General features: G+C 38.6%; 1 protein-coding gene across 1 annotated transcript in view; it reads right to left on the bottom strand.

Moving 5' to 3' along the window:
• Positions 1 to 19,894, bottom strand: part of tspan13a (tetraspanin 13a) — a 34,768-nt gene that overhangs the window by 6,478 nt on the left and 8,396 nt on the right. Inside the window, exons 2-5 of the mRNA XM_048562213.2 lie at positions 16,677 to 16,844; positions 5,813 to 5,893; positions 4,070 to 4,183; positions 1,993 to 2,103 (exon numbers count right to left, since the gene is read on the bottom strand). Of these exons, the coding sequence (XP_048418170.1) occupies positions 1,993 to 2,103; positions 4,070 to 4,183; positions 5,813 to 5,893; positions 16,677 to 16,844 (474 nt within the window). The remainder of the gene's footprint in view (positions 1 to 1,992; positions 2,104 to 4,069; positions 4,184 to 5,812; positions 5,894 to 16,676; positions 16,845 to 19,894) is intronic.

Below are 19,894 nucleotides of genomic sequence, written 5' to 3'. Positions count from 1 at the left end.
GGGTGCTCCGGTTTCCTCCTACAGTCCAAAGACATGCAGGATAGGTGGAACGGCCCTGCTAAATTTCCCGTAGGGTTTGGAGTGTGTGGATGGGTAGGAGGATGGGTCTGGGTGGGATGCTTCAAGGGGCGGTGTGGACTTGTTGGGCCAAAGGGCCTGTTTCCACACTGTAGGGAATCTAATCCAATCTAAACTAAAATTTCAAAATCATGAGGAGTCTGGGCAGAATAGAATGTAGGAAACTTCTCATTTGTAAAAGGATCAAGAATGAGAAGGCTTAGCCTGAAAATGATTTGTGAAAACACACAAGAGCTCAGATTGCAGCTCTAGCAGCACCTGCAGAGAGAAAAAAGATTTAACATTTCTTCAGAACTGTGAGCAGCTAGGAAAAGGTGGAATTTATACAGATGACAGAGGTAGTGGGGAAAGGTGAGAGTGGATAGGTGGAAACAGAACCCAGTGAAACAGAGAGAGAGAGAAAAAAAAGTTAGGCACACAAAAGGGATGGAAATAGTAAGACAGGGGTTATGAGTGGGCGAAAACAGTTTGACTACTGAAAGTAATCCATATCATGACAGGATTTGTTTAGAGTCAAAGAAACTGCAGATGCTGGAATCCAAGGTAGGCACACAGGAGACTGGAAGAACACAGCAGGCCAGGCAGCATCTGGAGTAAAGGAGAAGTCAACGTTTTGGGTATTACCTTTCTTCAGTCCTGAAGGTAGCATTAAATTCGATATTGAGTCCTGAAGGCTATAATATACCCAACTGGAAAATGAGGTGTTGCTCTTCCAGCTTGCACTAAGTCTAGCTGAAGCACAGCAGCAGGGCTGTCTTTTTCTCTTCCTCTCCATTCACTAAGCCAAAGCCCCAACTAAACAGGAGCAAAAATGCCACCTTTTCCTAGATGCTATCAGTTCTGAATAAAGGGCACTGGACTCAAAACATTAACTCTGTATTGTTTCCACAGGTCTGCTGAGTTCCACAAATTTCTGCTTTTATGTTTCTAACGTTCTTTTCTTTATACGAAAGAAGCAATTGCGACGTGAGAAAAGTTTTTTTTTACACACAAATGGTCTGGATGAGGATTACAATGCCTTCAAGAGTGATAGAAACAGGCACAATTGTGGTATTAGAGGGGAATAAGTAATTATTTAAATATGAACAGTATGCAAAGAAATGGGAAAAGGCAGGAGAGTGACACTAAGCCATGATGCTCACTTGGAGAGCTAACGCTAACACAGTTAGCCCAAAAAGCTTCCGTTGGCACTGTTACAATTCTGTGATTCTATAATAAACGTAAGATTAATCGTATTTTTCTGCTGTCACCTCTCAAGTCATAACTGTAGTGCAACAACATCTCCATCATTGAACATACATCTATTTAAAAATAAAAACACAAAAGACAAAACCACGATGGTCCAGTTTACAGGAAATATCACAGCTGTTACAACACAAACAACTCTTGAAATCAATAGAATAGGAGCAAAACAGAATTGTTAGTAGCTACCTTAGTAAGCTCAACAAAAGAAACAAAAAACTTTTCGAAAACAGGAGCATTAGAAACATTGAAATTATTCAGGAGAAACCTTAGGACACCACTGATATCATGGTGTCCACTGCAACATTCACCTGCCATACCAAACAACTAATAACTACGTTTGGAAATGCTCCTGAATATACATACTATATAAAGTAGAATTCTGTAACAATAGAATATGAACTTTCTATTCATTGAAATAAAGAGAGTATGAAAACTATTTCAATTTTTCACAGATAATAGGAACTGCAGATGTGGGAAAATCTGAGATAACAACATGTAGAGCTGGATGAACACAGCAGGCCAAGCAGTAACAGAGGAGCAGGAAAGATGATGTTTCAGGCCTGGAACCTTCTTCAGAAAAAAATTTTCACAACTTGGGTTTGAAAATACACTCACAATGTTAGCAGAAGTACTTAAATGCCGTTTAAACAAAAACAGAAATTTGCTGACCTCAGTGAAACTGAAGAAAAGACCTATGCCACCGACAAATCTCAGTACTTCACCAGCATAGGTTTTTAAGATCGGTCCACATGGACGACAATCATTAGCAGCAACGCAATGCTGGAATAAGAGAAAGATGGCAGTGATTGTATTTCTTTACAATTTATGTTATTTTCAACAGTGAAGTTTTCACTTTTAATTTCTTTGGTGGATGTCAAGTCTCAATAATTCAAAGCTGTCAAACAGGAGAAATGTAGAATAAACACAACAGCCATTTTTTCTGCTTATTAGCCTCCAACCATTTCAAGAGATCTTGGCAACTCTTGCTGTCAGAAGGGAAAAGTTCCCAATATTGGAATAAAGACCTTGTAGCACGAGAAGACCATGAAGCACATTTTGTTGATGAGTTTCATCTCTTTGCACAGAGAGTCAGGTAAGTATTAGCTGGGGACAAATATGGATCCATTATTTCTACAGGACCTCACTTATGTAGGAGGTGCATTTTTGAATATCCTTACATGGTGAGGGTGAAAATAAAAGATGGACAGAAATTTATGGACAATAGCCTTAAGTTGCCAATGTAAACCAGTTGTGTCCAAGCAAAGCCTTCAATAAAAGTATCTTTAAATTTGACAAAGTGGCGAAAATTTCAAACACAGTGACACTGGTTTATAAAAATCTGTACATGCATGTTTACACAAATCATTCCAATATCTTATCAGTTCAACTAAGACTATTTTTTTGTCTACAAGTTACTGATTAAGCACATTTCCAATTTCTGGTCAATAAGTTTAATTTAAAACAAAACCTCAGAAGGATCCAGCAACAGCACTGGCTAATTTAAAAAAAAAATTAAAGTGAAACATTTGAAAAAATAGATTTGAGGCAGGATTTCCAACCCTGGCTGGTTGGAAACAAGTGAGAGCTAAGAACACCCCTTCCAGCCAGAGTGCCTGTTCCCAGGTTCCATCCCATTGATGTCATTTCTGCATACGGTAAATACTGACCAGGTCATTCCCAACCTAATTGAGGCAAATTAGAGGAAGTTGACTGGAATTTTCCAGGTGATCTCCAGGTTGCTGCAAGCAGCTGGGTCCAATTTAGACACCGGAGGACCAGTGTTAGGCAGTGGGCCCTCACTCCAGTTGGGCCAGGAGATCCTCCCTGCCCGAGTACTTTACCAGACACTGGTCGTTCTCTGAATGATTATATCTCCCACTCCTCTCCTCTCCAACTACAGCAGCAGCCTGGCTACAAAAGCAATCTTTCTTTTAAATTTAAGATAAACAGAATGTAGAGGGTGCCTCAACATTAAAGCACTTTCTCTCTTAATTTCCATTTCAGCCTGCAGCTTATTTCAAGCCAGAAGGCCTCTGACCAGTCATGAAATGTCAAGAACTTACCCTTCATTCTTAACTGGCAAACAAGTCTCCAGGCCAACAAAGGTGACAGCAAGTGAAAATTGCAGACAGGAAACCAACTCTGCACAAGGGCCAAGCCTAGGACCCAGAAACAGTGGTGCTACGTTTCCCAGCCCCAGGAGGAAATCCCCTTAGGGAACAGCTGTCAATCAGCATTAAGGGCTCATTCTCCAATGGCAAAATCTCTACCAGAGTCCATTTGTCATTCAATCAACATTCCCATGCAGGAAAAATGCTGCTTTCCTCCTTGAATTGGCATTACTGCACGTTGTCCTATTGAGTGCAAGATGAAATGCTTCAACAAAGTATGTCTTTTCACAGCAATACTAAAGAGCTTAAGTGCATTTTTTTGCAAAGTGGAAGCTTCGCAGTGGGCAGATTATTTTCACCAGCGTGAATTGGTACAAATTAATCTTAGCAGTGTTATGTAATGTGGTACTTTAATGTTCTTCAAGATCTGACTCTGCATAATGCAACTCCAGTTGCAGTGATGCTTAGTTAATAGAGCTGTGTGCTCACCCAAAATGTTAGCACAGTTTCGTACCGAATTATTCTAGACTGAAATGACCAGGAATTACTATTTGATTCAAAAAGGTACTCTGAAAGGACAGGTGGTCAGATTGCCATCTTGCTTCCATGCTCTAATTTACATTTTGCACACTTACAGCTTTGCAGGTTTCATTTAGGTTTACTTCATTAAAGCTACAACAGTTCAAATATGATTCCACATCTCCTCTAGTTTCCACCGACTTGTTCCATCCCACTTCCAGAAAATGATTCTGAAAGAAAGCAATAATGTTATCTTGCATTTTAAACGAGCAATTGGTTAATAAACGGACTTGCATTTATATAGTGTCAGGATACCACAAAGAAACTTCAGAAATTATGACAAAATAGGTAGTCAGAACCTCAATTTAATGCATCAACCAAAAGCTCCTCTAATATCATCTTATTCCAATCCTACCTTTGCTTTCTGGTGTTAAACAAATGCCATGGATAAAACAATACAATTGAGTCCAAAGTTGAAGTCTGATGTACTGTGCTTCAATAAAATTGCAGGCAGGGTGCAATAGCTTGCAGCATTAACGAACTAAATTTGCAGTCTGTAGTGGGCAATAAATTAATCAAAGGCAGAGCATCAGTGGATGTATTGCTGGAGGCTTTCCAGTGGGAAATAATAGGCCAGTGAATTAAAAGACATCTGTGAACCAGCGATCGTGGCCCAAGAGTCCAACAGAGGTACATATATTCATCAGTTGTTCCAGCAGTGTGCTGAACAGTGTTGCACAATCAATTCTGTTATAGCAGAACAGGAGTGAGAACATTGAGAACAAAATACATGAGTCATGGGATGAAAATTTCAGGAACAAATGGAGAGAGAAAGCTGCATCCAAGGAATCAGTACTTAAAAAGAAGCTATCCAAAGTAACGTAACAGGAAACAGAATACAAAATCAGTAGCAGTGAAGCTGTAAAAACTGGTACAGTGTAGTCCAGGGAATGACGATTTAGGAGTCAGTAACCAATAGGCAACAAGTAGAAAGCATTAGAGCTCATGCTGCAACATGCATAGGATATGAACTATCAGAAACAGCTTCTCAGTGGACACTCCTTTGTGATACATTTGAGCATGTTAGAAGTTATATATGTTAACAGATAGAATCTGGTTTTAAATAGGCTAAAGTAATGAATGCATTCATTACATCTCTCTCATTGGGATTTTATTCAAAAAAGGTGGGGGTAAAAGACAATCTTACAAATTTCCAAACTCTGTTGCAATCTCATGGCAGCATCCTGACCAGACAGCTGTCTGGTCTGAAAATCAAGATTAGCAATTAACTGTTTTTGTTGCATCTCCAAGCTAATATCGGCCGAACCCGTTAGCACCCTCTTTCCATACCATAGTGTCCCATTTTATCAAGTCTATTGTTTTACATTCTAACCCTGATGAATGCAGGACAAATAACTTCAACTTTGACTCCTTTTAGCAAAGTTAGATGTAGCCAACTCAGATTTACTACTTCTAATGCATTCTTTTAAAAAAGACCAAAAAACTCACTTTTTCATAAGGACCAAAAAAAAATTATGAGGGCCAAAGCAATTAGGCCATAAGCAATTAGGCCATAAGCAACGTCCTTCCTGCCTTTTGCCTTGTCCAATGGGGAAACAATTAGCTTATTTAACCTATCCCATGATTCTAGGCTTGACTATTGCTGAAGTTATAAAGCCTTTCAGTGGATGAGATTTATATTCAGAACCGAGAAGCCCAACCTCCGAAAATTCTTGTTGATAAATCCAATGCATCAAATCAGCAACAAAGCAGAAGGAAAAATAAGTTTGTTCAAATCAAGTCAAAGGCGAAATGGAAAAACCCTTCTGAATTTACAAAATAATGAAGAATTATCTCACCTGTTGATTCTCATTCAGTGCAAGGCTTGCACAGGAGATGGAGAACTGGACTACAAACACCAAAAACAAAATTATCATATACTGACAGCCAGCAGTTAAGGAAGAAAATATTCATCTTTTATTGATTTTATAGTATACAATGATGTGCAATCACCAGATTAGAACGTTTTGGCTTTTTCAAAGATCAACCAACTTGGCAAGTTTCTCAGGACTTTTTGCCATTTTAATCAATAATTTTGAACAGGAAATTACTTTTATTTTTTGAGTTGTAAGGATTGGAAATAGGTTTCAATTTTCAATCATGGCTTACACTAGGAAATTAGATAAGCAGATAAAAATTAAAATCTTGCAAGGTTTTTGGGTACACAGGAAGGAGAGTGAGACTAGTTCTATTGTTCTGACAAATAACTAAAGCAGACAACAGGCAAAATGGCCTCCTACATTGTAATCAATCTATGATTGTTTTAATATAGCATGAAATTTATGTCTAATTTCAACAAGGTCATTCACATATCAAATTCCTGCTGCAGGACTAGAAGCAGCACTAATTTTCATTTAATCTCTCAGCAGTCAAAAAAAAACACTATTACTTGGAAATGTCTTTAATTCCCATTTCTGCTTGAACAGGTCAGTTAGAAAAGCTGATAGGTTGAGAAAGGGGAAGGAGAAAAGAAGAGGGAAGTCTGAGACAGCAAGTATATTTTCTTGTTAAGATAAAGCTGGGAAGGACACTGCTGAGATTTTTAAAATATGAAGGACAGAATATATTAGAGTTAAGAGGGAGCTGGTTAACATTTTTGGCTACTGGGTGGTTACAGATAATGCTAACAGTGCTGGTTTGATTCCCTTAAAGGCGGAGGTCGACTTGGGACCTACCTCCTTAACCTACCCCTGATCACGGTGAACATTGTCAGTTTCAGTGGTGGATTACAAAAGAAACTATCAGTAGACAGTGAGCAAAGGACCTGCCTTCAAGCACAGCATACATGAATAAATTAATCATATTTAAGCCAAATGTAGTGTCCTACTGGTATGGGAAAAACATGGAGAGTTCTTTATGTTACATAATTTGGTGAGGACAAGTTCTACCACTTAAACAAAGGAAGTCAGATCCTTAAACTGCTCTGTATTTCCACTTTAATTTCAGTTTTGCAACTCACATTTAGTCTCATGGGTTCAACTCCCATACCGGCTTAGATTAACTATAAAGACCCCTCTTTCTGAACCTCTCCCTTCACTTGATGCATGGTAACACTCAGGTTAAACCACCACCAGTCATCTTTCTCTAGTGATAAGAGCGCAGCTCTCTGGTCCTCGGGGACTATTGAGACTTTTACCTTGCATCTCTGAAAGCATGAGATTAGTCAAGAGAGAATGAAATAGTACAGGTGCAAAACACAAACTTAGTATATTTCATAAAATGGGCACTGCTACGTGGCTGGGTTACACTAGTATATACAGGGATTAAGATCACTTAAAGGGCATCCAACACCACCAAACTCAAGGCAGTAATGGTGAAAGAGCTGAGTTTGTATCATTCATTTTTCAGTGTAGTAAGGAACAACGACAAGTTGGTATTTGTATAGCAGACATGACTCTTCAATTCTCTATGTCTTTGCATCTGGCGCATAGTTATAACTATATTACTAAGATTTTAATTTTCTATATTTTGAATCACTCAAATTTAATCCGATGTTTCAGCCAAGTAACTCAAACTACAATCTCAATCAGCTAATCCTCGCTTCTCCTATTCAAACAAAGCAAAACAAAGACAAAAAAAAATCAGACATTTCAAATCCTGAGTAAAAGCCCTAGTTTGCATGAAATGCTGGAAAGTAGCTCAAGGTTAGGTGTTAAAAGGAATGAGTGGTTAAAGTAATACATATGAAATAAATAAATGCTTAGCTTTGCTTTACTAAAGATAAGCAAAATTCTACAAATGGATCAAAATAACAAGCACAATATGCGAGTATATAGAGTCTATATTTTTTAAACAAATCAATTTTACTTCAACTGCCTTTACTACATTCATTAAAAATAGTAAGTACACCAGACAACAAAGGTTAACCAAGTCTTCAACTATATCCAAACTGCAGCTGTCATCTGCACCTAATCAAGGCAATATTAAATTATGCAAGCAATGCGTCATTATGTTCCCTGCAGATACTTGCTCAAGCTTGAGTATCAATGATGAATTATTTACAATCTTCCCCATACTGTTGTTTGCCTATGCGCTGGTGAAAACTATGCAAATTCCACAATCTCACGGCATATTACTGGCCTCAATCTAATAGTTCAAGAAAAGAACAGGAATCACTTATTTGCCCACAAGGTTGAAAACTGACATCCCATCTCGTGTGCACATCTTGACTATTTATTTATTCACTCATGGGATGTAGGCACTACTGGCTGGGTTAGCATGCATTGCCCATCTGTAATTGCTCTCGAGAAGGTGGTGGCGAGCTGCCTTCTTGAACCAGTGTAGTCATGCGCTGTAGGTTGACCCAGAACCATTAGCGAGGAATTTCAGAATTTTAACTCAGTGACAGTGGAGGAATGGCAATATATTTTCAAGCCAAGATGGTGATGGTTTGGAGGGGAATCTAACGCCCCCGTCCTTCCAGGTGGAAGTGGTCGTGGGTTTTTGAAAGATGCTGAAAAGGATCTTTGGTAAATTTCTGCAGTGCACCTTATAGATGGTACACACTGTGACTGAGTGTTATGGTGGAGGAATGTGGTGCCAATCAAGCAGTTTGATTTATCCTGGATGGTGTCAAACTTCTTGAATGTTGTTGGACCTGCACTCTGAGACAAGAGGGTAACATTCTATCACACTTCTGACTCATGCCTTGTAGATGGTTGACAGAATTTGGGGAGAGAAGGTGCGCGCTGGCCACTGCAATATTCCCAGCCTCTGACCTGATCTTGTAGCCACTGTATTTATGTGGTGAGTCCAGCTGTATTTCTGGTCAATGGTAACCCCCAAGATGTTGATAGCAGGAGATTCAGTGCTGGTAACAGCATTAAGATGTAAACGTGTGGTGGTTAGACACTTTCTTACTGGATATGGTCATTACGTGGCATTTTTGTGGTGCAAATGTTACTTGCCACTTGTCAGCCCAAACCTGGATACTGTCCAGAGTTTCTTACATTTGAATATAGACTGCTTCAGTTTTTGAGGAGTTGTGAATGGTGCTGAATATTGTGATCATCCCCACTTCTGATGTTATGATGGACGGACAGTCATTGATGAAGCAGCTGAAGATGGTTGATCTGGGGACACTACTCTAAGGAACGCCTGCAGAGGATGTCCTGGAGCTGAGATGGTTGACTTCCAACAATGACAATTGTCTTCCTTTGTGCCAGAAAGGACTCCAACCAGCACAGTGTTTGCCCCAATACCCATTGATTCCAGTTTTTCTAGGGCTCCCAATCTCACATCTCTGGAATTCACCTCTTTTGTCCATGTTTGAACCAAGGATATAACGAAATCAGGATTTGAGTGGTTCTGGCAGAATTCAAACTGTACGTCACTGAGCAGGTTATTGCCGAGCAGCTGCTGCTTGATAGCACTGTCAATGACACCTCCTATCATTTTACTAACGATCAAGAGTAGATTGATGGGGCGATAATTAGCTGGGTTGGAATTTTCGTGATTTATATGTACAGAACAAACTAGGGCAATTTGCCACATTGTTGGGTAGATTACCAGTGTTGTAACTGTACTGGAACATCTTGGCTAGGGGAGTGGCAAGTTCTGGAGCGCAAGTCTTCAGTACTATTGCCAGAACGTTGTCAGCGCCCCTAGCCTTTGCAGTATCCAGTGTCTCCAACCATTTCTTGAAATCACATGGAGTAGATCAAATTGGCTGAAGACTGGTATCTGTAATGCTGGGGACCACTGGAGAAGGCCGAGATGGATTATCCACTTGGCATTTCTAGCTGAAGATTACTGGTTAGCCATATCGTATGCACAGTGTTGGGCTCTTACATCAAGGATGGGAATATTTGTGAAGTCTCCTCTTCCAGTGAGTTATTTAATTGTTGACCACCATTCATGACTGGATCTGGTAGGACTGCAGAGCTTCGATCCAATCTGATGGTTCTGGGATCACTTAGACCTGTCTATCACTTGCTGCTTACTCTGTTTCTCATGCAAGTAGACCTGCTTGATAGCTTATCTAGGTTGGCAACTCATTTTTAGGTGTGCCTGCGCGACTGCTGACAAGCCCATCTGCACTTTACATTGAACTGGAGCTTCGATGTGCTGCTTCTGCCAGGCTAGAAATGTTCTAAATCAGATCATTAGAATCATTGTCAGCTAAACCTACTTATACATTGTATATTCCAGAGCTCACCAAAGCGGGCATAAGGAGTGAACTGAAATGGACTAGGCTCTATCAAATTTTAGCTCAAACTATTAATATTTTATACAAACAAAGGCTGCAAACAAAATACGGGAACAAAAGTGAGCAGAGAGAGCAGCCCAAACCTTACAGGATAAGGTCAATTTTCAAACAGAACACATAATAGAATTTCACAAATTAATAAAAGGGAAATCATTTTTAACAAACCGAACAAGAGTTTTATGAATACATTAACAGTAGAATAGATGAGGGAGAGTGTGTGGATGTACTACATTTCAATTTTCATAAAGCATTTAAAAAGTCCCACAGAAGAGATTTGTGAGCAAAATCAAAACACATAGCATAATATAGTAGCATGGATTGAGAACCAGTAAACAGCCAGGAAACAGACAGGAGGAATGAACAGGACATTTTCAGACAGGAAGGTAGTGGCTAGTGGCATATTGCAGGGATCAATGCTTGAGCCTCAGGTATTCACAGTGTGCAGTACAATGTGGATGAGTGTAAAGTTGTAAGAAGAAAACATTGGCAGAATATTAATTAAATGATGATAGACTGGTAAACGTTGGCCTTTAAAAAGAAAAAGGGCCATTGTGTCCATTTACCCAGTCATTGAAACCAAACAATCAGTTGCAGCAAGAAGTTTGAAGGGCAAATTGTACATTAGATTCATTGTAAGGGAGCTTGAACAAAGTAACAAACATGTCTAATTGCAGTTGTGCATGGCCTTGGTGAGACCACAACTGATTCTTGGAATAGGAGAATTTCATTTAAGGACGATGGGTCAACTAACTGTATTCACTGGCGTTTAGAAGAATGAACGGTGATCTCACTGAAACATAAAATTGTGACAGGTTTGGACAAATGAGACGTAGAGATGTTGTTTCTCATGGCTGGGGGAGGCATATAGAATGAGGTGTCATGGTCTTAGGATTTGAGATAGGCCATTTCAAGGGGAGAGGAAGTTAAATTTCTTCACCCAGGGGACCGCGAACCTGAAAGTGCTCTACCACATTCAGGCAAGTCACTGAATATATTTAATAAACTGATTTCTAGACACTACAGGAATATGTGGAGGAAGCATGAGCTTTTTTTGTTATGTTTAGTAATGGGATGTGGGTGTTGCTGTCTAGACCAGCATTAGTTGCTTATACCTGACTGCCCTTGACTTGAGTGGTTTGCTGGGCCATTTCAAGAGGCACTTAAAATCAACCACATTAATATGGGTCTGGAGTCACATGTAGGTCAGACCCGGCAGAGACCATTTCCTTCCCTAAACCAGACAGTTTGCACGACAACTGGCAATGGTTACATGGTCACTATTAGGCCAGCTTTTAATTCCAGATTTTTACTGAATTCCATGTGCCCAGGACATTAATCTGCAGCCCTGGGTTACTAGCCCAGAGACAGTTCCATCATGCCACTACATCCCCTGGCATCAAGATAAAGGATCAGCCAAGATTATATTGAATGGTTAAAGAGACCTGATGGGCTGAATGCCTACCTTTGCTCCCATTTTCTGTAATTCAATATTAGGTCCAGAGAGAACGCAGCAGGTCTAAGCAAAGTATTCCCACCATTTGAATCAAAATAATCTCCTATTTTTTTCTGTCTCATTTACTGAAACAGAGTGTACATGTTACAAAACAGCAGCATGACCTCAATATCTTGCCACATAATCCATGCTGGAAGGACTTGCAGCATTAACGAGGTTTCATATCTTACTTCGGCTTGATAGGACTTTCTTTACATTAATTACACGAGCAGATTGAACGAGATAAGTAACTTACTTCCATGTTCCATTTCAGATGGATGTACAGGAGGAGAATCTGTCTTAACCAACCAAGCATTTGCTGTGTGAATATTTCACCCTTCCGGCAACTGCAATATTATGCTTCCATCCATACACAAAGTACATTTGTTGTGTGGGTGTAGGATAGCCAATTAATTTTTAATCAGTTATTTAAACTCAAACACTGCTGGTGAATATGCACGATATTTGCGACAGTTAGGTTTCAGGGAAATTGAGAGAATCTGTTTTGAAATTTTGAAAATTTAGCCAGACTCATTCAATTTCTGCAGTAGTGAGAGATACAAGCAAATAAAGTGTTAATTTCAACACAACATTAGTTTAATAAAACTCGCTGTCTTTTGTTTCCCTCCAATGGCCTAATATCACTCTACTACATTGCATGTTCATCATTTCTCAATAAATTCACTTGATAATTTAACCATAAAATGGGACAGGAAGCTACGATCCTCAGAATAAAAGAGAGCAATGCGGATGCACAGATAACTCTATTTATCAAAGTATTTATGTTAGTTATCCTGAGGGCATGACAAAGGTTCGCCAAGATATCAAGGCACTGAAGATACCTCTCAAGATATACCCTTCAAATATTTCAAATTCATCCAAAAAGGGATACTGCTGTAGTTTTCTGTATTCAAAATAGTACTCAGCTACAAAATGGTCAGACTCTGTCCACTGGATAAAAACCAGTTTGTGTATGTGTACCCATGGGGAAACTGGTACCTATTGATAACATAACTGTTGGGAAAATGTACTTTTACTTAAGGACTATGTGGAAATATTGGAAGGCATGGAATGGTATGAAACTTCTCTGGGGTTAACAGGGCTGCATCAAGAGCGAGGTCAACTGTTTAATGTATATTGTAAGACACCTGCTGTGTGCAGAAAAATAAACTGATTTTGGGGAAAGCAGCAAAGCAAAGATTTTAAGAGATGAGATGGAGTTTGTGGCCTTAGTTACTAGGAAACCTGACTTTTAAACAAAACGATTATTTTGCCTCTACGCTAATAGTAGAATTGCTATCTTCTCTGAACTTAGAATTCTGTTTTACAGACAAGGGAGTCAGTAACGAATGCACCCAGAAATTGAAGTCACTCATGAAACGCACTTCTTAGAAGTTGTTCCTGGGAACCAATTCAGATTCCAAGTATTTATGAATATCTTGTAAAACCTGAATAGCTGGACTGTGACCATTTTCTAAAAACAGTCAAATATATAGGTTATTGTAAACAGACCTGAAATTCCATTACTAGTTTATAGCTGTTATAGCTGTCTGCAATTCAGCTTTATTAATACAAAATCTAGGATTGTTTTTTATCATGACCCTTGGAGATTGGGGCTGAATTTTACTACTTTTTGGCTAATTATCTGTATTATCAATTTTCTGAGGTCCAGCAGGTTCTCTTGTTACATTTTAAATAAATTCACTTCATTAATTATCTGCCTCTCCACTATGGCACGTTTATCATTTGAGCCTCATTCTACTACTAACCATACCAAGAACAAATATGTCACTGTTGTGATATCCTGGATTAAGTTAGCATCGCAGACACCAGCACCATTTCTATGAAGGTCATTGTGCACCCAGACAAGCAATGTTAGTCCTGAGCTGTCATGCACCATTCGTGTCATTTGCCCCAGATATTGCAGGCAAGGGAAAACTGGCACCTAACCTTTTTGGAGCAGGCACCAGGAGGTATTGGTGGGCAAGCTGGCACAGAAGCAGCAAGCTCCAGGGTCACAGACCAAGATTATGCTATCTGGGTGAGTGAAGACTCAGCCATCTGGTGGAACGCACAGCCACATAGGAAGGTCAATAACCTTCTCCACTCCAATGCAAAGAGCTAAGTGGGTAGTCTATAATATGGAGGTTTATGAGATCAATCAATGAGCTGGCATCACTGGGAATCTGCTCTGACTTCCATGTTCAGAATTGTGAATGTCTACTTTTCTCGGGATGTATAGTAGAATAGGAAGCTACATATTAATAAGGTGAGATTTGAAGTTAAACAGGCCATTAACAAACAATAATGCATCCCTCCACTCCCCAGCAGGCAACTCATCTTTGACTAGTGTTAACCAGTGCTGACCATCTGCTTTAAGAATAAGCTTTGTTTCTATTAAATTGATTATTTTGAGCTCGTTAAGAGAGGCTGGCAAACATCTCTTTTATTCTGGAGAGAGGTGCACAAGGGAGGCAATTGACCACTTTAATAAATGAACCAAAATACATTTTTACTAATGATTCTACTGTGAGGTATGATTCTAATGTCGAATGCAGTTTGCTCATGTCTAGTTGCTGGACATACATATATATCGATAACGAAAGGTTTACTCCAATTCCAAACTCATCCACCCAATTAGCAGTGCAACTGTGAACTAAATTGTGGTTAATTAATTCATAGGATGTGGGCATAGCTGGCTGGATTGGCATTTATTTCCATTCCTACATTCTGTTAAGGAGGAAGCAACCAATTACTTTCTTGAACTATTAAGTCCATGTCATATCAGTAGAGCCAAAGTGTTTTTAGGTAGAGACCTCCAGGATTTTGCCCCAGTGACAATGAAAGAATGGAGATATTGTTCCAAGTCGGGATGGTGTGTGGATTGGAGGGAATCTTACAAATGGTGGTTCTCCAATGTATCTGCTGCCCTTGTTGTAGAGGTCATGGATTTGTAAAGTAGGAGCCATCGTGAGTTGTCACAGAGTACCTTGTACATGGTACACATTTCTGTCACTGTGCACTGTTCATGGAGACATGATGGTGCTAGGTAGGGTGTCAATCATGTGGGCTGCTTTGTTCCAGATGGTATTGAGGAGTTACTCTTAACATCAGCAAGTAGATAGTAATAATAACATGAAGATAGATGGCTGAGACGGTACACTAGGGAGCTACTTAATAATCTTTTATCTACAGTACTTCATTTGGAGAATATAAATAAAGGTTTTTAATTAGTTGAAAAGCCTTACTTACAATAAAGGAGCAGACAATTTTATAAATAGAAGCAGCAGGAACTGCAGATGCTGGAGAATCTGAGATAACAAGGTGTAGCGCTGGATGAACACAACAGGCCAAGCAGCATCGAAGAGCAGGAAGGCTGACGTTTTGGGCCTAGACCCTGGGTCCGAAACAGCAGCTTTCCTGCTCCTCTGTTGCTGCTTGGCCTGCTGTGTTCATCCAGCTCTACAACTTGTTATCTCAGACAATTTCATAAGCTGTGTATGTGCAGACAGCACAGCACAGCCCAGCCCAGAAATATTCCACATCAATCTCCATTGAGTGGAGAGTATTTCATCACATGCCTGACTTGTGTGCTGTAGTTGAAGGACAAGCTTTGTGAAGTCACAAAGTGAGGTAGTTACTGCAAAATTCATAGCCTTTGACCTGCTCTTATCACTATGGTACTTATAGGGCAGGTCCATTTCAATTTCTGGACAATGATAATCCCAGGATGTTGATAGGGAGTTCAGTGAAGGTAACATCATTGACCATCAAACGGTGATGGTTAGATTCTCTCTTGTTGCAGTGGTCACACCTGGCACCTGCCTGCCATGAATGTTACTTGCCACTTTTCAGCCCAAGCCTGAAAGTTGTCAGGTCATACTGCATATGTATATGGGCTATTTTAGTTTCTGACGACTCGCAAATGCTGCTGAACACTGTACAACTATCAGCAAACATGCCCACTTCTGACCTCATGATGGAGGGAAAGTCAGTGATGAAGCGGCTGTAGATGATTGAGCCTGTGACTCTAATCTGGGGAACTCCTGCAAAGATATTCTGTGGCCTGTGGGTTATCGCATGGATAATTCTGTGGTTTATCGAAAAAAAAGTTTTGTCATCATGTGCTTTAATATTACTACCTACATATTAAGGTGCTGTTGTGGAGTATTTCTGGGTTGTGGCCTTCTCAGATATACCAAAAACTGCTTATTCCAAGTGAGGCTATTCAATTCCTTATGCACTGCAACATTCTTCCTTCAAATAATCTAAATAATGTTCTGTACATAAAAGGTTATTAAATAGTTATTTTCTCATCCAGCATCTAGCACCTCTCTTTTCACATGCTCCCTCTAGACTAATCTTCTTTCGTACAGACATCAGACGATGTGATTCATCAAAGTTCATAAAAATCTACTTTTGCCATAAGTAAAATGACCAGTTAGGTGAACGTTTGAGCTGTGGGTCCCACTTATGAGCAGGATCAAATTGCAAACTCGATATATGAAAGAATCCTACATCCAGTATGTGGCCTCAGTTGGATACTTGAACAAAGTTACGAAAGATTAAAAACATACCCAACTCCCTAAATCATCCAATGACCCAACATATCAAGGCTAAGTCCTGTTAGCTCATGCTTTTGTAGATATCTTTTGCACATAATCATTACATAAACTGAATGATGTATTTTCAGAAATAATGGGAACTGCAGATGCTGGAGAATCCAAGATAATAAAGTGTGAAGCTGGATGAACACAGCAGGCCAAGCAGCATCATGTGCTCCTGAGATGCTGCTTGGTCTGCTGTGTTCATCCAGCTTCACACTTTATTATCATGTATTTTCAAAAGTTAATTTCTATTTACACTGTACTTAATAAACATTGCTTTCAATCATTAAAACTTTTTTGAGCCAAGTCTAAATATCAGAGGAAATATTAAACAATTATTTTCTGTCAAAGGATACAAAAAATAGTAACACTTGGTGATGCTTAATGGCTCCCAGTAATCCAATCAAAGCAATGAAGAAAAGAAAGATTCCAACTCCAATCACTCCTGCGACAACAGAGAAGCTTGTAACAAGTCCAAAGGTTTTACCCCATGCTGCAATTCCAATCAGCAACAGGCTCACCAGCTGTAAAAAGAAAGGCGTAAGTTCAGAATTACGGACAGCAACCTTTAACACATTAATCTAATAAAGTTATAATCAAAAGTTAACAGTGGAGGGTCTTGTAACTCAGTGGTAGTGTCCCCAGCTCTTGTCAGAATGCCCAAGTTACATTTCAGCTGTTCTAGAGGTGTGCTGTAACACAGATTAATTAAAAATTACCTATAGGTTAACAGCAATCTTTTAGAGCCCATTGTGCTTATGTTGGATCTTTGCTGGAACAATCCAAAACTAATTTCACTTCCCAACATTAAATTTCGATTCAAACGTTGTTCCAAACCTCCTCACAAATGATGCAACTATTTCTGCTTCAACCAGTTTGTGTCGCAAAGCATTCTCTGGTTTCTAATGACACTAATAAACATTCTATTCCCTCCTCTGTCTATCAGCATTTTATTATGGTATTCCCTTGCTCAACTCCCAACAGGAGAAAAAATTCTTTCCCTATACACCATTAACACTACTGAAAAATTTCTAGAGAAAAATATCTATTAAAACTTACCTTAATCTGTTCCAATGGAAATAGTTCTGGCAGCTAAAGTGTCATTCCCAACTAGTTTCCCCACTTGGACATCCTCTTGGAAATTTTATGTTGAATAGTCTTAATTACGTTGTTATGTCCTGCACAGTGCCCTACACATTAACCACAATTTGTCTATAATCACCTTTACTTCCTTGACACATCTACCTTTAAATTCAGACCATTTCAATTCTCTGGTCTTTATCTGCAAGCTCCATCTGCATTTGCAATTTCAGGGAATTATGTATTTGAACCCATCAGTCTGTTGATCCACACCTTTGGTAATTTTTATTAGGTATACAGTCATATTTGCAGTCTTTCCATAATGTATTACCTCACACTTATTTACATTACTTTCCATATTTCAAGAACAATACACTAACTTGTGCACAAATGTTTTACTTTTCTAGCATTAGCAATTTAAGATTGTGTACTAATATCTCTACACATTGACAGCAAAGGGGGATCCAATTTAAGACATGTCCAAACCTCCTTCAATCCAGGTAACACAATTCACGTCAACTCAGTTTCCTTCCTATTAACCCACTTTGTATCTAACAAATTACATTTTTTCTTACGTCATACTCCTGACTACTCCAAGACATTTTATAATCCTTTATGATTTTTCAGATGATCACATATGCATTCTCATTACTATCCCAAATGGCAATTTCTTCAATGCTGAATTATCAAACAGAAATTGGCTTTAAGAAATATGTACATTTTTTGCGATAAGTTAATCATTTCTAATAGCTTATAGAGCTTCTTAAATTATGGGTTAACAATTTTTTTAAAAAAGGAAAACTGAATTCCAAGACCAATTTGGAAGTCCAAAGTACAAGTTAGTTCCTATCCATCTAACAGACTTCACATCTACGTAAATATCCAATACATGCACATGATTACGACTTTTAATAATATATTTGAACTGACATTTAGCCTTACTTGCTACCAATTGATCTAAAAATTTCAAGAATGGATTAGTATCATTGTTTATGATGGAATGGGTGGCAAATAAATATCTTAAATTCTCAAAGGAGGAGTCATCGATGAAGAGCTTTATTTAGTAACAACATGGATAAAGAAGCTTAATATCAAAGCAAAATCTAAGTGCAAGGTTTTAACATTTAAAAAAAATCCCCATTCCCATTGATGTAGAAATAATCATTGTTTCCCTCAAAGCATTACTAAGACTATTTACAGCAGTCTTGCTTTGACACAATAAAAAGAGGTCATTGTTATCTTGTTTTCTATGGGAGATGAAGTACAATAGGTACCAAGCAACATGTTATGATTTATCCACAGACTGAAGGCTCAAATAACAATGTAGTGCTTAGTATTTTACAGTAACTTGCCAAGAATTATAACATATAATTACTGTTTTACATGGTTTTGGTAAAATTAATTACACTATGTTTATATGGGAAAATGTCTATAAATCTGATGCAATAATATATTCTGGAAAATTCTTTTTGGATTTCTTTTTCTAAAAATTAGTCACTGATCTTGACCACAGGGTCTCTTTGCTGCACTTGCAGCAGCAGTGTCTTCATATGCTTTGCTTTCACCTTCTGGAATTTCTCTCAAACTACTCCACCTCTTTCTTTCACAATATCCCTCGTAACCCATGTTTTTCATAAAGCCTCAGAACATCTCCAATAGCTTTTTCATTGGTTTGAGGTCTCTTTTATCTCCCCTGTTGTTCCTTGAAGGGCTGCAGGATGTCTTTTCATGCTAAAGGCAATTATATAGAAATAAGTTTTGCTCTGCTTATGCGCTTTTGTACATGTTCTTCTCAACTGTTAAATGTTCCTCAAACTTCTCCAAATGATAATTCAGGTGGTATTTCTTTTCTTCCTTACCACAAGGAATATCTTTCACTCTTAAAACACTTATTCCCATTTTACTTTACTGCAAACTTACCCTATGCCTGTTTCTCATACGGGCAAATCAATTTTTTTCCATGCTTACCAAATTATCGATTTTAATATTATTTAATCTGTTAATTTTAAGCCCTCAACTTCCACTCCTGTTCAAACATGTTAAAACACCTGTGCCCTAATCTGGTAAATATTCAGGACACTAACTTAACAAAATAACCTTAAACTGTTCATTTCTTTTTCTTTGATCTCACCAGTGGCCAAGAGAGATGCACGTACAACTTTTCACATTATATCATTCCACCTCATTGTCCATGGCAAAGTATAGCAGTGCACTCTAAATCAATAGAAAAACAAGGCCCTCTCTAAACCTGTGTGCCTTTTGTAAGCTAGTCCAAATAAGCTCAATGGCTAGATTTGAGTGAGATTTGAAAAAAAATTTGATTTAATTTACACAACATTCCATGACTTAATTATTGGTTAAACTGTATTTCACCATTCCTGCCCATGATTGGATTCAATGCAGTCACACTGAATATACTGTGAATCTAACAACTTTTAATTATATGCAAATAGGCTGCTACCACTAATTAGTAGATCTGTCCAAACAACTACAC

This window comes from Stegostoma tigrinum, chromosome 2 (genome assembly GCF_030684315.1).
Source record: "Stegostoma tigrinum isolate sSteTig4 chromosome 2, sSteTig4.hap1, whole genome shotgun sequence".
Taxonomy (NCBI): domain Eukaryota; kingdom Metazoa; phylum Chordata; class Chondrichthyes; order Orectolobiformes; family Stegostomatidae; genus Stegostoma; species Stegostoma tigrinum.
Note: the sequence above shows the minus strand (reverse complement) of the source record. Positions and strands in the feature narration are given on the sequence as shown.